Source organism: Periplaneta americana, chromosome 6 (genome assembly GCF_040183065.1).
Source record: "Periplaneta americana isolate PAMFEO1 chromosome 6, P.americana_PAMFEO1_priV1, whole genome shotgun sequence".
Lineage (NCBI taxonomy): Eukaryota > Metazoa > Arthropoda > Insecta > Blattodea > Blattidae > Periplaneta > Periplaneta americana.
In genome coordinates, this window is record NC_091122.1 from 53,236,646 (window position 1) to 53,254,141 (window position 17,496).

Sequence of the window (17,496 nt, forward strand, 5' to 3'; positions counted from 1 at the left end):
TTTATCTGCTAAAGATGCATTCCGTTCACAAAAGATGTAGGGTAAATGCAACCTCGATGTAGCTTCTTGGTAGCTCAGCTGGCGGACTGATTTACGATGACTACGGACCGAAGTTCAGATCTCGGTGTTGTATTTGTGGAAATCGGTAAACTTCTAGAAATTTTGTAAACTCCATAGCAAGTAACTGGGTCATTTGCAAAATTTGTGTAACAAATGGACGATTGAGAACGTCAAAATTAAAGTACTATTTAGTGCATATTCTGCATGTATTAATATAGTGCAATGTCTCTGCCATAGTAATCAGTCACTGTACACTCACCTTGCGTTTCTCAAACGATGATCCGCGGACTACCTGTGGTCCTCGAGGTCTGGCTTTGTGGTCCTTCAAAAAAGACAGAGGAAAAAATAAAATTCAAACGAATTGCGTATCACACTATAGCTGAAAATCTCAGAGTTTGGGAATGACACATGGCAATCGCCTTTCGCTTTTTCTCCCAGTAATGACATTTTATGAAATTTATTACTCTACACGTCTACCGAATTCCCACTCTACTCTCAGCAACAAAAGAGGGATTTAAAGCACTATGAACGTGGTGTTTCTCTCAATCTTTCCCTGCACATCCCACGTTTGTAACCCAGCCAGGGACCACACGAATTCATAACAGAGGACCAACGTACCCAATCTTTTCATGTATTTATGACTGTCTTAATAGTTTTGCCGGCACCCAGTCTGCACACTGAAATGGTCACGTGCTGTACGTCGTACACCAATAATAGAACGTGCCAAATTGCATATTTACTTGTTGAAAATCGGGCATGTTTCTGCATTAATTCTTTTTATTTCTGTTTTTCCAAATGACGATATAAGAAATTTTAGACTCCGCCTATATTAAAATCTGGGTGAATCAGATCCAGAAATTTAAATTACAATACAGTACTTTTCTAATTATATTTTTGTAGCCAATCACAAGTAACTTTAAAACAAATTCTGTGCATTGTTGATTCGTCGCTTGCCTTTTAGCAATTATTTGTTTGAAATCCTTCTTATGTGTACACGCTAGTAGTTATCTATGTCTATGCTAAATAGTGTCCATTATACATAATGGAAAACTGACTTCCATTCGGGTCTTTGAAAAGAAAGGAACTTGATTATAATCACGTAGTTCAGAAGCTGTGTGCGAAGATATCAATATCAGTGATTCTAGCGCCATTAGAGAAATATCTAGTTCTGTTCAAGAAAAAATACTTTCATGAATTTAATATTACAAGAGTTATTTGGAACTTGGATTTACTTGGTGTGACAATGAGAGTGAACCAAAATCTCGGTGCGTTGTTTTTTACGAAGTGCTTTCAAACGAGTGTATGAAACCCGCGAAATTGAAACGGCATTTAGAGATGAAACACGCAAGTGTAAAAAGTAAACCTGTAGAATTATTAATGTGAGTACCAAGATTTATTTATTTTGTTAATTAATAAGTTAAAGATTATCCAAACTCTAACAGCCTTGAATTATATAAAAAAAAAAGAAAATAAATTTTCTTCTATTAACATCAACTTAATTAGTTAATACTAATACAAAATTAATTGAAATAAATTAATTTTAATTAATTAATTCTATTTTAAAATATAGGTATACTGGTACTAAAATATGCTACAAAAATGATAAATTTGCTTTCGAAAGGAACAAGAGTAAGGTGGTCCTCGGAACTGTTCTTACTTAAAAAAATGGTCCCCACTTCAGAAAAGTTTGAGAAACGCCGCTCTACAGCATTCTCTACAAATATCAATGAATCTCTGATGGCACCGCTAAATATCAGGTGTGTTATAGGACAAAACAATGGATCTTTTATAGAAATAGAATTCGTTAATTTTTATATGATATATTCTTTAAACAGTGCATAGATCTTAGAAGAGTAACAGAACTAACTTCAGATCAAAAATGAACAAATATTTTAAATATATTAATATCAGATATGTTACCTAATATACAGGTAATAACTTGTTCAGTAACTAACATAAAACCAGTCTTTCAGTAACAATTTATTATCTTAGTTGATTTCGCTTAAGACGAAGATATTTGAGCCTTAGTTTCTTTAATGGTAGATAATTAGAATATATTAAGGCACTGTTTTCAATGATGTAACAGACATGGAGTCACAGATCTGACAGGTAACAGACAGTGACAGTGGCGGGGGAGAAATATAAAACTCTTACCCCAGATGAAAACAGTAAGCCTAGATGCAAAAGATATGAAGCAGTCTATTCACAAATTGGGAATATTTGCATTAACTGGAAGTAATTGAGGGCTGTTACTAGGCTATGTCTTTAATAAACAATTGAGAAGGGTATAATATCCGGAAAAATTATGAAGCAAAAACCAATGGAGGAGTTTTGAAAACAAAAATTGTAGAATTTTGTAATACTGAAGTGACTTTGACTTTTCAATCAACGCCCATTTTCGTACTGTAATGTGTTGTACATGATACTGTACAGTACGATTATTTAGTCCTGACAGTCGCCGGCAATGTGCGCCTGGATCAGGCGAGTCCATTTAGTTACGCCACGGGGTGTTTGGGTTAGTCAAACGCTTGCCTTCAGAGCGATCGGATGTAACGCGTGCAGTAGAGCGATATGTTTCTAGTACAGGTAAGCTGTACTGCATTTCTTTACTGACCGCTCGTCCTTATCCCTACTCCAGAACTCTCCCCACTAGTCCTATTACTTTCCCTCTTTCGCGTTGTCGAGTTGTGAGGACTAAATAATCGGTCTGTTATCTATTTACTTTTCATTGAAGATTGTTAAAATTTAATTCTTCAAGGCTTGTACTGAAATAGCAGCGCAGAAGTGTAAAATATTAGTCAACCTTGCATAAAACGGAAATCTCTCTAATACGGAAATTATTTTTAATCCAAAGCATTCCGGTTTAGACAGGTTTTATTGTCATATTTCTTTTATCTATCCGTTAACTGTAATAGGCACTGTTTTAGATTTAATTAATGAAATTTTATAACAAGATTTTTGCTTAGGATACTGTGGAAATAATTAGCGGAATACTGTTAGGGGATCTGTTTGCTTTAGGCATATAAATTGATGAAGCAATTAATCAAACATAGCTGCTAGGAGAGGATGCGAAATGCTGCACCGCATGGGGGTAGTGTGAAGTATACCTGCCCTTGTACAGCTGTTGCTCCCTCCACCCTACATGTTTCATCAAAATTTGTTGTCGGGCCACGCTCTGGTTGACTCTGTCACATGTCATCACTCCAAACATACGGTCGAGGCATGAACTCGGTGCATCGATAGGCATTGCCGACGCGTCTTGCATAATTAGTGCACAGCTTGCAGCCACAACCATATCCACTCCACTAGGCCTAACAATTTATATGCGAACTAATGGAATACGTTATAGGCCCACGTCAAATGATCTTCAAGATCCAGCTGTATCTTAGTAAACCATCTGCAAATTTTTATTTAATGAACCGTTGTTAGAATAATTTCAAGGAAAAATTGTTCCGGGGCCGGGTATCGATCCCGGGACCCTTCGCTTAGCGCGAACGCTCTTCCGACTGAGCTAACCCAGGAACCATACACGACACCGTCACAATTTTTCCTTTGTATCCACACGACTCAAATAAGCTGACAAGACGCCAGAGCTCAACTATGAGTGCACACAAATACTTGTGTGACTTAAATTGTGGCTTTCTGTTAACGTACCTCCAGTAACGAATGCATTATACAAATCTGGCTTTCAGGTAGTAGCTCCCTGTAAAGCAGGTTTGAACAATTTTTCCTTGAAATTATTCAAATCTGCTTTACAGGGAGCTACTACCTGAAAGCCAGATTTGTATGAACCGTTGTTAATTTTCCAGCAAATCGTGTTTGACTTGTGGAACAGGTGTTCTGCGACAACAACAGTTTCACTCTTACATTGTAACTCACAAGCAAACATTCTGATGGGGGCAGATAAAAAAGTTAATTTTTTTTCTTCCACCATGTTAATAATGTCAAAAGAAGTGCTTATACAAATTTTGACCACTCGACCGCAATTACGATGGCCGTAAAAAATAAGTTCGCCAGTGGCCATTAACAGAAAAGAAACACAGTTTCATTGGAAGAATTGATTGTAATAGACACAACAATTGTTGAGCTATTTTTCAACATATTCCCCACCGGAATTGAGACATTTGTCATATCATAGGATCGATAGAAAGGTGCAGACGGCTGTCAAACGCTGGTTCCGATCCCAGGCGGCTGACTTCTAAACAAGGATACAAAAATGAATCCTATAATATGACAAATGTCTCAATTCCGGTGGGGGACATGTCGACAAATAGCGTAACAATTGCTGTGTCTACTTCAATAAATCTTTCCATGCAATTGTGCTTTTTTTCTGTAAACGGCCCCAGGGAAAATCACTTTCTGGACGACCTTGTAATTGTGGTCGAGTGGCCAAAATTTGTATAAGCACTTCTTTTGACATTATTAACATGGTGGAAGAAAAAAAATAACTTTTTTATCTGTCCCCCATCAGAATGTTTGCTTGTCAGATAGTGCCCTTTTGTCACCGTATCATTATCTGATCCTCTTGAGTCCTGAGACAGTCGTTTTATTTTTAAAATTCAGTATAATTCTACACTTAAAACAAAAGTCACTGAAATAGGTCTAGCTCTCTTTATTCACAATTTGACTGGTCACACAGAGCTGCGTACGCTATATTGGCTATCATAGCTGCATCGCGGAGTGTATGATTCTCAGCTACAGTATTTTCAAAACGTCACCGTCTACGACATGCGCAGTAGACCATTGGGCAGGTTTCTGTCACGGCTGGTGTAGAACTCGCAATCAGCTTGCAACAATCGCCTTCACAACTTGTGTTTCTATATACGTATTTTCATTTGAGTAGTAATTGTGAATTGTTTTGTTATTGTTGTTCAGCCAACTGCCCGAAGACAGGTCTGAACCTCACAAGTGATATTATCGCCGCGGCAGTATAGCTTAACTGTACTGGAAACAACGCTTTATCGCATGCGTGACATCCGATCGCTCTGAATGCAAGCAACTGACTAACCTGAACACACCTTGGCTTAACTTAATGGATTCTCCTGATCCAGGTGCACATTGTCGGCGACAGTCAGGACTAAATAATCGTACTGTACTACACATATTATCGCCGCGCTCTCATGCTTAACATGTCGGCATCATACAATAACGTGCGGTGTGCTTTTAAAACATAATTTTGCCGACCGATTGTTGCTCTGTAGGTTTCACTCTAAGCGTCACGTTGTCACGTCTACTTCCTCGATAAGAATAAGCACTAGTTTGTTATATTGATAAATGGCTATTATTATTATTATTATTATTATTATTATTATTATTATTATTATTATTATTATTTCATATACGAGTACTTTGACATTCTTTGCTCTTAATAATAACTCTTTAATAATAATTTTTAATCACATATTATTATCTTAATGTTCGTCCTCAGAACAAGACATTGCAACCTCAGTTTTAGTCCACGCGGATTAGACAAGTAAGTGTCATTTAATAATGGAAGCACCTTATTGGTTGCAATATTGAAATTGAGGCTAGTGATTGGAGCGGCGACATAAGAAATTGATAATAATACAATTAAATTTTAAAGATTTGCCGAATGTTATGCACGAGGCCGCTCAAAGACCTGCCGAATGTTAACCATGAGAGCGCGGCGATAATACCAAGACACCACTTATGAGGCAACTAGCCAGGAGGTAATAGGGTAGTGTGGCCAGTTCCTTTCCCCCTCCATTGCATACATTGCCCACTAGCAACATATTACACTAGTCAGACTCCAGATGCATACAAACAATTTTTCTTTCTCTGACACATATCGTCTAGTGAGATGTACTGCCTGGTAATAGGTGTACATATCAGCCAGAACCTCAATCAGAGGATAATATTGTGAAAATGAGCAGTTAATTAAAGAAGTTATGAAGTACCCATGCTTGTGGAACAAAGCCCTAGAATAGAATTGGAACCAGAATATGTGGGATAATGCGTGGTCAATGATTTAATTTGTATAGGCTATAGGCCTACTGAATTCTAGCCTAAGTTCAATAAAATGCTATATATATATATATATATATATATATATATATATATATATATATATATATAAACAGAAAACTACTTGTATATTTCCATAGTGTCAATCAAATCATTTCTTTCAATAAATCTTATTATTCACTGCACTTTGTTGCCATTCAAATTGGTCTTCATTAAAATGAAATAAGCTATTCCATGAATAAATTTGGAACAAGTACGGCTTCTATCGTTGAGTTAGTTGTGGCAACAGCACGCAGCGATATTTTTTTTTTCTTTTTTTTTTTTAAATTGTTCGTTTTATGTAAACAACGGTCCGCCTCAGCATTTTTTTATTATATTTTTTCCCCTTTTTCGTTTCTCTTATTCTGATTTTCAGTTTTCTGTTTTCTGTTTTTCCGCTTTCTTAAACTAGTACGTACATAACACCCATGCCCAAGGCGGGACTCGAACCCACAACCTTTCGGACCAAGCGATAGAGACATGCCGTGCCCCTACCGCTTGAGCCACCCAGGTCGGCTTATTTAGCGTCTGAATGATATGAAGGTGATAATGCCGGTGAAATGAGTCCGGGGTCCAGCACCGAAAGTTACCCAGCATTTGCTCGTATTGGGTTGAGGGAAAACCCCGGAAAGAACCCAACCAGGTAACTTGCTCCGACCAGGATTCGAACCCGGGCCACCTGGTTTCGCAGTCAGACGCGCTGACCGTTACTCCACAGGTGTGGACAACGATATAAAATCGTCGACTTGAGCGTGTTCTTCACCAACTTCGTTAATGTTATATAGTCTGGATTGGTATTTACCGTAAATAATATTGTGCAAGACAACAGTAGCTTCAACTATTTTATCGGAGATATCAACATGACATTTCAATGGACGATGATAAATTTCTCCAAGTATTAGTAAGTAACAACAAATAATCATCGTCCGAACCATTACTACTTTCCCAAGGCACACTATCTGTCAACATCGCAGGAAAGACTGAAGAGTTTCATAAAAAAAAACATAGCTTCCAATGTGGCCACCAAATGTAGTGAACATAGCGAACAAAGCGTGCATAGCGTAGCGCTCTGTGTAGCATTAGCTTCAGTCGCACTACAGTGTACATAATCTTGTTAGAAAATCGAGGTGACTGAAAATATACAACGTAAAAATGCATGCAGATTGTTTTTAAATAAAGGTATACATTTTATTTTCATTTTAAATTGGTAACAGTTACTATTATCTGTGCATTTCGAACTGACGGCTCAAGGTCAAGCAGTGGACTGTATTTGCCACGTGTGCCTACGCCAATCATGGACCATTCTTCTCAAGTAAAGTTAGCTGGGACAGCCAAAAAAGGGATATCTTATGCGAAGTTAGATGGCAGGAGCGTTCCGTGCGGCACAACATGTTATAGGGTTTTTGAAAATTTGACGTAAAAACATGGTTTTAATAATTAGTCTACAGCATATTAAAAACATTATTCACGAAGTGGATTTCACTATGGATCGTCGTCGATACTAAACATCCCAGTTACTCGAGAGTTTACTGCAGGCGTAAACTTCGGAGGCTTCTAGAAGCACTGAATATAATCTAAGCTAACGTAGCTTGCTGTTGAGATTGCCTACGTTTTTGTTAATGTTTCTTTCCCCTCTTCCAAAATGAAACTGTAGTCAGCAATTTCTTATTGTAGTAGTTATTTTTGTTTAATAACTAGCACTTTCGAGGCGCAAATTAATTAGTTAAATTTTGTAAGATTTAAAGCATATATTTAGAATATTTCAGTACCTGAATGAAGATAAAAGTCTATCCCTGGTTTTTACAGTATAGGAAAACAACTAAAATTTGACATTTTGAGTTGTTTTAAAGAGAATTTAATGTACTAATACACTACGTAAATCCTTAGGGTGTTATTCATAGACATTTCGCTAGCCAGTGCTACGAGCGTGCTAAACTAGCCCCGGCTATCGACTAGTTACTTGTACAGGATTCATATCATATCGCTAACACTGGTTTATGAATACGAAAAACGTTAGTTCGCTGATCATCCACCGGAAGCCCGAGCTAAGAATGTCTATGAATACGGCCCTTAAAGTTTATATACCGGAAAACAAATGCACACGCAAAGCGCATCCCTCAAAGTACACGTGCGGTATCTCTTGGTGCTAGTTCAGTATATTCCTACTACCAGTTCTTCAGGTCACAGTTTTAGTTCAGTGACTTGTGTGCGGTTTGTACTTTTGAACGTTTGTACGTGACCTTGAGTCGCCAGTTCGAAATACACAGATAATATAGTCCCGTTGCTTTCATTTCCGGCAGCGAGTCACGTTGCAGATCGGCAATATTTAAACGTTTGCGTCTTGTGATTCGCTGATGGTGATGTTATGCATTTCCTAAGGCTCGATAAATACTTAATATAATCGCCCGCCATTTTGACTCTTTCGTTGGCGTTCGCAGAAAGCAAACGAGGACGTTATTTCCTGCTCAATCATTTGGTGAATTACAGTGCGTTTGATTTATTATCATAGGAGCTACGACATGATGATGTTTAACGGTGTGGCAAATAGATTCCTCGTCTGGTAGCTCGGCAACGAAAGAACAAAAATGGCGAACGATACTGCCTACCTAGACTTTATAGAACCTTCACTTCCTAAGATATAAGCAAAGAGGAGGAGTCACGCCGGGAATAACAGCGTCACGACTATAGTAAGGATGAGTGAATGTCCAAGAGAGTCTTTTGGGACTACACTGTGAACCGCAGGACAGAAGCCGGTAACGCTGCAGCTAAAATTCTTCTTAGCTGTAAGAAAAGGAAGCAATCGGGCTGTGTTATTTGATCACAGCTAATCTTTTATATTATTGTTTTGTAGCCCTGGATTAATATCTGTATTTTGAAATTACCAAAACCAAGCCAGAGCAACTTGCGATGCTGGAGAATTTCTGTACCACATCCCCTTTCACTTGGGTTGTAATCCTCTCGTATGCGAGTGCTGGAGGCTGTGAAACAGGCATAACTCTGCGCTGTTGCATTTCTCTGGGTTGCTCTGTGTGCCGGGTGGTGTTAATGACTCTTTCACAGTGGAGATCCTGGAAGCCCATCGATAATTCTCCGTTCTGCAGCAAGTCCCTTCAGAGCTCCGTAACGTTACCAGGGCGATCACTCAGTTATAACCGTTCAATAAATTCTACGATAAAGAGGTACGACCAACTGTTACAAAGTTGTGAGCCCTTTCAAGTTACATTCACAAGAGCAGTGATTTTAGTTGAGGAATAACGGTCCTTAATTGTTTTTAAATGCAATAAACAGCGTTGTGTAAATTATTTTTCGTTTTTTGTACCTATCTATTGTCTTGAAATTTGTCTCTATGGTGTGACCAAAACTGCTTCCGACCAGTGACGATTCCTCCATGAAGGATATGAGGATGATCCTACAGTTTAATTTCGTGCCTCTGAGGATAGAAAACATTTTAATTACAGATTTTGATTTTCAATGCGTCCCGACATATTAATTTCGTTTAAGCTTCCACTTTCTGTCGTTTGTTGTCGCTACTGCACAGCTCAGAAATAATTTCCGAGGAACCATCCAAATATCTTACAGCAAACGGTATTTCTAGCAGTGAAGTTAGAGGACAGGGGAGGGTGCGGAAAGTGGGGTGTAGCTTGGGTTTTGCCGCGTTTGAGGATATGACCGTATATCCTAATACTACGATCCTTCTTTCTGGGTGGTGGAGACCCTGCCAGAGACTATAATAAGAATATTTTCAAGTACCTTTATAGCCTCCTTAAATGCAGTTCATTGGTCATTTTAAAAGAATAGAATAAACGAAATAAATAATTTAAAATTATATGATATAAAAAACAAAATGAATAAAAAAACAAAATTACATAAAAATAAATAAAATAAGCTATAATAAATACATGAATTAACGGGACTTTCAGATGACAGGACAGCTGAAAGAATATCTGAAGTTGTATTTGATCATTTAGAAGAATTTAACTGTAGCAAGAAATTAATTGCGCAAACGTACGACAGACATCGGTAAATATCGGGCTTAGGAGCCATCTTCGCAACTAAAATGGGGAGGAGAATCGAACTTCACTACTAATAAATTGCCAGTTCCAGAATGGTGAGTCAAAGACTAACATAGGCCTTACTTGTATTGATTTTTACATGCTCTATTATTATTATTATTATTATTATTATTATTATTATTGTTGTTGTTGGTGTTATTACTATTATTATTATCATCATTATTATTATTATTAATATTATATTATTATTATTAGTTTCTGTCTTGGTCATCAGTCGTCAATCTCACATCCTACATACAAAAAATGTCACAAGTCGCCACTGCTTCCAACTTTGACAGCTTACAGAGAAGGGGGAGCAATGTTGTCATGTTGTCCATCTTACGTGTGAGCGAGCGCGCTGCCGATAGAGTGCAGTAACGAACAGCTGACATGAACCTATACATTGCTAACCAATTTGTTGAATACTATGCATTAAAATTAGTGTACATTATTATTTTATTAGTATATTAGCAGCAGAAGTAGTAGGCCTAGTAGTATCGGTATTGTAGTAAGTAATATTGTTAGAAAAGCATCTTGCTGGAGAGCTTCTATATTTGTTACACGTTTATCCATTTTTCCCTTTCCCCAGGAGTTTCAAATCTTGAGGATCCTGCGTCATCTTCATCTATACGGCTTTTTTCTTTTCCAATATCGATAACAGTGCTCTTATTAATTTTAACACAAGCAGCAGTTCTCATTACGACTTGCGCCAAAGGTGAAAGAGGCCCGCCATTATCTTTTTCCCTCTCAAAATACTCTCTTACATTATACTCCATCTCTGGCGCTTGACTCTTGTACAATATTCTTTGTTCTCCGCCTGTCTTTTTTTTCTTCCGATATTGCACAAGTCACCTGTTTAGAAACTCTCGCAGGAACTAGAAAACACACACTAGTCACACACTCCACCAATGACAACGAAGATAATACAGTAAGTGTAATATAATTTAAACACAATAATTCTGTGATGTTCGGTTGAAGGGGGATAAGTAATTTTTTTGTGTAGATGGAATTTTGTCCCCCATATGAACACACAAGTTAAATTATACAAATGAGTGTGAAAAAATCAAAGAATACTAGCAGTTGATGTGATTTATTTGTGTAGAAAATTATTTGCAATAAGGGTTGGAAGTTTAATTTTCATTTATCTCCAAACTCAGTTTTATGACATCTCCCTTTACCCAAACACCATAGAATTATCGATACAATAAAACTAAACAATATGTTTAATTCACACAACACACCCACTAACCAGCCAACTCAAAGTCATCCCGGGCATTGTATGCACGTGCAACTTGTAAACTAAGATACGGCAACACCGGCCCGTTACCATGGTTACGCGTCTCTCGTGATTGGTTGATTTGAATGTTGCCATGGAAACATGCTAAAGGCGCCATTTGTCAGGTCTGAAGTAGTTTTGGTCACACTATAGTTTTGTTTATATATGAAGAGTCCACTGCAAGAATGATGGATGTCATTTGGAATACATTTTTCAGGAGAAGCAATTGAAAGTTTTAAATGCTTAGCGCTCAAAGCTTAACTGAGATTTTCCGATCATCACTGGACAATGACTATCAGTGTTAATCCCATATAACTCTCTATGTACATTCTATATGTCTTAAGATATGCACTGACAGTCTTGGTTCATTTTCGACAAGAAAGTGACATCCATCATTCTTGCAGTGGAGTCTTCATATGCTATTTCAGTGGTGGGATAATAGCCTGCATTGCTAGCTTGGCTAGTAGTTGTTGCGCTTTTTGTTGGATGCTAGAAGAATTACTTTTAAAGGACAATAAAAAAGTGACAGGGAGTTAATAGGATTCCTGTAAGTTTGTGAATCACCCTGTATATTTGCCTTTTATAATTTTTAGACAGTGAATTTGCTTGGTTACCGTTTATGTAGCGTAGTAACTCATTTCCGAACAGGAGAAATAATTGATAATGTAAAGGGAAGGTACAGTATAGCAATGGGGACATCGCTGAGCAAACCTGATTGTTTGTGTTGCAGGAGCCCGCAGGATGGACGGCCTGCGAGCGCTGGACGTGATGGCGCTGCTGCAGGAGCGCCTCGCGGTGCTGACGGGCGGCAGGGACCGACGCGGCGGCCCCGTGCTCTCGTTCCCCGCCACCCCGCGGCGGGAGCGCGCCAAGCCCGACGACTACCGCCGTCTGCTGCAGTATCTGCTCGCCATCCCCAGGTCAGTGCAGCGAGTACGATAACCGGGGAACGCCTTTTGTGCGACACCAAATTTTCATGTTTCTTTTGAGCGACTTGGAAGATTTAGTGCGGTAATTTTTCAATGGACTATACAGACTGTACAAATAACTGTCATTACTAGGGCTAGGATTTTAATGACCTATAAATCATGAAAAAATGACCTAAAGCAATGCATTTATGACCTAAAAATCTTTCAAAAATGCCCTTAAAAATACCCTAAAAATTGATCTTACATAATTGGCTTAGTAGGAAAAGAGGTTTTGTGCGAGATCGTGCGTATTTGCTTGGTTTCCGCACAAAACCAATCCGCGGAAAGTCTAAAATTCCACATTCATTATTCCCAACCTAACACACACAACAATTTCCCTCTTCTTACCGCTTAAGTGACATATTGATTTTACTGCTTTAGGCTTTTAACGTATTATGTTTAGAGACGTTCAGTACAGTAATAATTATAAATTGGAAACTTACCACTGCAATTTCACCTAAATTGCAATGTTAATTATTGTTTTTAAATATTTGCAAAAATTAAGTAAACTCTACAACTCCACTAAAGTTACCGCATTCGTGATGCAAGTAATATTAAGGAAGCCGTGAAAAAATCAACAAGATTCCAGATGCCGATGTTATTGCTGCAATATGTTATATAAATAATATTGTTAAAATATTAAAATGAAAAATAAATCATTACATAACCTTACCGTTTGTTTTAAGTTCGCATTTATAGACTGGGGGGGGGGGGAAGACACGTATATCACGGCCTGCTGGAGTATAGTAAACACAGAAAACATTTTAAAGCAACAATGTTGAAGATATATATTTTTGTTTTGCAAATTTGCCGTCACTAAACAGAAACCAAGATGGAGATTTCATGGCAACTAATTCGAAATTCCTCTTTCAGGTATGTAATAAACGATCTTCGCACAAAATAATGTACGATACACGAGCGGTATGTTTTCTTTGAATTCTCGGAAATTAAAAAAAGCTCAACTACGTTTCGCTTTTTCAAACTTTTCCTCGAACATGAAAACTTCAACATACCGCTATTGTAACGCATATTACTATTGTACTACTTAATATTTATATTAGTAATTAAATTAAATTCTAGTACCAACATTTCAGTTTATTTAATTTTACATAATTTTTATAAGTAGTACACTTTAATTAATAATTATTTTACCTGATGTAGTTTCCATGTAGTCCACCACAAGGCCACTCTTATCCAGGAACTAGCAGGTGTAGAGGAGACTGTATTGAAGGGCTGGTTGGACTGATCCATTTCATGGGGTGTACTACGTTAAAATGGCAATATTTGTATAGAAAAACGATTAAAATTTTATACAAAATAATGGGTATTAATGAACAAAATATGTATGAAAATATCAAAGGAAATATTATTTTACATTAAGAATGGGAATTTTTGGCTGAAATTAAATGATAATGCCTAAAAAATGACCGAATAAAATAAAAGATGCTCTAATGAGTCGAAACATGCAAAAAATGCAAAAGAAATGCCCTAACAAATATGTCTTAAAACACTCAGTTTATCACATAACATATAAATACTAAAGCAGCTATGTTTCCGGCTTACTAGAAAAAAGATGAAACTTCATCAAAATCCTAGCCCTAGTCATTACATCCCTTTAGTATACGCTCTCCGTAGAGATAAAACAGAAAAAAGAATGTACTCCATATTCTTTAACTTTTTAATATTGAGGGAAGACATAGATGAAATTTGGCAAAAAAGAATGTATTTTTTTGTTTTTATATTAGTAATTCTCCGATGGGCGGGCAAAAGAGCGTAACTCATTATTTTCGTGATATAAGATTTCCTTAATTAAACCCGTCTCCTAAAAGGGATGCTAAAACCAGTGACGTCAACAAAAAAAAGAAAATCATGAAATAGCCGAAACATGTCACTTTTCGGATTTGGAATGGAATGGAATTTAACTGAGCGGGGGCACGGATGGCCCAGCACTGCGACCTATAGAGATCTATTGCGCTACCCCCCCTAACCACATGACTCCCTTAAGGAACGGTCCCTACAGCCGACAGAATCCATATATCATTCCTGCTTCGGCAAATTATCCCAAGGCCCCCCCTGTCGGTCCGAGGCGAAACTCTTCCCCTGAGTAGGTCCGTCTCGGGTGCCATTGCAGGAGCCATCCAACGTCGCTTAGCTACATTCCACGGAGGCCGGTCGAGAGAGTCAGCAGCTTCGGGAGGCCGCCTGTAGAGTGATCTGAAAAACCAGAAACGGGATAATGGGCGAGTAAAGGAAGTGGCGAAGATGAGTGGGGATCCAATCGCCTGATATAGTTACCTGATATTCATCTTTAGGAGTGAGGGGAAAACCCCGAAAAAATCTCACCCAGGCAACCCGTTCTAACCGGAAATCGAACCCGGGACCGCTGGGTTCGCAGTTAGACTCGTTTACCCCTCAGCCACAACGGTGGACTACTTTTCGGGTCTACAGTAATTGTGTAAATCTTTCAAAATTCCTTCTGTAAATTTTGCATTGAGTTACTTAAGCCCTTTTTCCCGCCAAGCAGAGAATTAAGTACAATCGAAGACCGTTTTTGCAAAACTTGCTAAGGTTTTTGGTATAGGCGCCAAAAACCTGTTTCGAGATATTCGCCGTTGAAATAAATCTGTCTTTTTATAAAACATTTTATACAAGAAGTATTACGTTGTGCGACCTTCACTTGGCTCGCACTGATTGCTAGCCGGATGGCTACTGCGTTCGACTTCTGCTCTTTCTCGTCAGGAGTTCTGACACCATCATTGTACACAACAATGGAAAACTACTTTGCGGGAATAGCTGGAACTCTCAGGATACTATAGGAAGCTACATGACTACTAAACTAAGTCTGTAATGATTGCGTTATTGTAACACTACTTGATTTATTCTATATTTACAAAAATATACAAAGTTACTTACAGGGAATATCGTTCTCCTCTACCGACGCCATCTTCAGTGGGCTATGTTGTCTCACAATCTTCACCAACTAACCAACTGACCACCGCATCTCCTCTCCAACACTTTTTATGTTTCGGTACCGGTTTCCCGCCCGGGGTACCGACCACGCCATCCACCCGGTGAGATGGTCTTAAAACACTTTTGATTTCACGTACTTACAAATATCGTCTTAATCAATCATTCCTTACATTTAATTTTGATTTAGTGCATTATAGTGACAAGTCGCTATAATGAAATTACGCGCAAGAAAAGAGTCCGAACAATGCGTGATATAATTTGACCAATTAAAATGCATGCCTTATCCTACTGGACCAATGGGATTGGGCCAGCAACGATCTGAAGCGTAGGAATACATTCGTTGTAGGCAGTGATTTTACCACACGCCCGACAAGACTATCTATACCGCTGACTAAGCATCTCAAGACCGTGTATTCCGCTGACGCTGTTCGTGTTTCAAATTTAATACTCCACAGGAAATCATGCTACAGGGCGTTCTTTAGCCCTGGGGCATAACAATTATAACATTCATACTATTGCAAAAAAAATAACACAAATGATACCTAAAAGGCTAAGCGATTTTTAATAAGAGACCAGCAGTTGAATTAATATTTGAAAGCAAAGTAAATAAATTAATTTTATGCAATAAACGAATTTTTGCTTATAAATAGCAGCAAAATGCATATATCGCATTCTTGATTTTTTCCGAGTTAAATTAGCCTGCCATCGATTTGTGCAAATATCTCATTTCTTTTCAAATTGTCGGTTGATCTCTTATTGCGTAACTCCGTCCATTTCTCTGTTCTGCTATGGTGATGTAAGATTATACGATGAACAATTTATTGACTAGAGGTTTTAACATGTACTCATTAACAGTTTCTTGTCGTTAGTTTTCGGGGAAAGAAAGCTCCTTAAAAATGTTATGTTTTGTTATTTTTTTTATTTTGTGATCAGTTAGAAATGCGCGCCATGATTGGACGTAACGTCATTAAAGTAGTGTTATTGATAGCCCAATAACTGAGACTACTAAAACAAGATTCTATCGACTTTTTCGTCTTTTTTTTTTTTTTTTTAGTTCTGAAGTCGAATTTTGTGCAATCCTGGTTATGTTTGGTATGAGTTCTTGTTGTTTTGAGCAGCAGCATAAGCATACTTTATGATAGAATTTGATTATAGCCAAGCAATATAGTAACACAGTAAGTCGAGATATTACTTGTTGTGGTTGATGTCTTCCCTATTCAGTCCTCGCCCATCTTCGCCCTTAATGATGCACTTACATTGCTGTCTGAAATTAACAGTATGGATATTATATAATATGCCGATGCATCGGCAACAGCTGGAGGCAAATTCGTTTTTTAATGTGGCGTTGCTCCGGATGTCCACGGTCCGTTCCTTATTTAATAACGCCGTTGCACGCGCATGCGAACTTAATTACGATCCTATCTAACCTCGCATGTCTATTGCGACGCGCAAGGGATGCCCATTCTGTCAATATTTTATGAAAATTCCATCCGCACCTAATGGAGCCGTAGCACTGGTCCCAACGGATTACACCGAAAACTAGGATGCAGGCCAGCATGATGAGTTATTTCTTAAAAGACCTATGCCCGGTTACTGGAAAGACAGTTACCTGTACAAACAGAGTTATCTATGATTTATATGTTTAAAATGAGTTTCCGAAACAACAGTTATCGTCATCTTTACAGTTATCTGTGCTTCAACTGGTAACTATACCTCGGCCTGTAGTTACCTGGCTGTTAGTATTGATTTTAAGAAATATCGACATGCGGCGCTACTGCATGACTCTTTCGTAAACTATAGTAACTGATATTAAATAATAATATAGACTACAATAAATCAATTTACTATATTATCGGTATAGTTTTAAAATTTTAGCGTTTTATTCACGTAACTTACGGTAAATGTTTTGCTTTCTGTGACATATTACGATAATAATGTGTGTTTATAGAGACAATTTCGAACATCTCAAGCTTAATATTCGTCATCAACTTCAGATTGTATGTCGTCAGTCAAGGAATATTTTATTTTTGGGAGTTCTACCAATGCCAATGGCATTTCGGGCTCTGAAATGTTCATTTGAATACATGAAAGCATTCATATGGGCGAATGTAAAATATTTTAATATGCTTATTAATATGGCTGCCAT

At 37.8% G+C, this 17,496-nt stretch overlaps 1 protein-coding gene across 6 annotated transcripts in view; it reads left to right on the forward strand.

Annotated features, from left to right (window-relative positions):
• The window catches only part of trio (trio Rho guanine nucleotide exchange factor), a 2,234,512-nt gene that overhangs the window by 439,853 nt on the left and 1,777,163 nt on the right, over nt 1-17,496 (forward strand). For all 6 annotated transcript variants that reach the window (XM_069828117.1, XM_069828118.1, XM_069828113.1 and 3 more), the window contains one exon: nt 12,143-12,332. In XM_069828117.1, coding sequence (XP_069684218.1) covers nt 12,154-12,332 — 179 coding nt within the window. In that variant the 5' untranslated portion in view covers nt 12,143-12,153. The remainder of the gene's footprint in view (nt 1-12,142; nt 12,333-17,496) is intronic.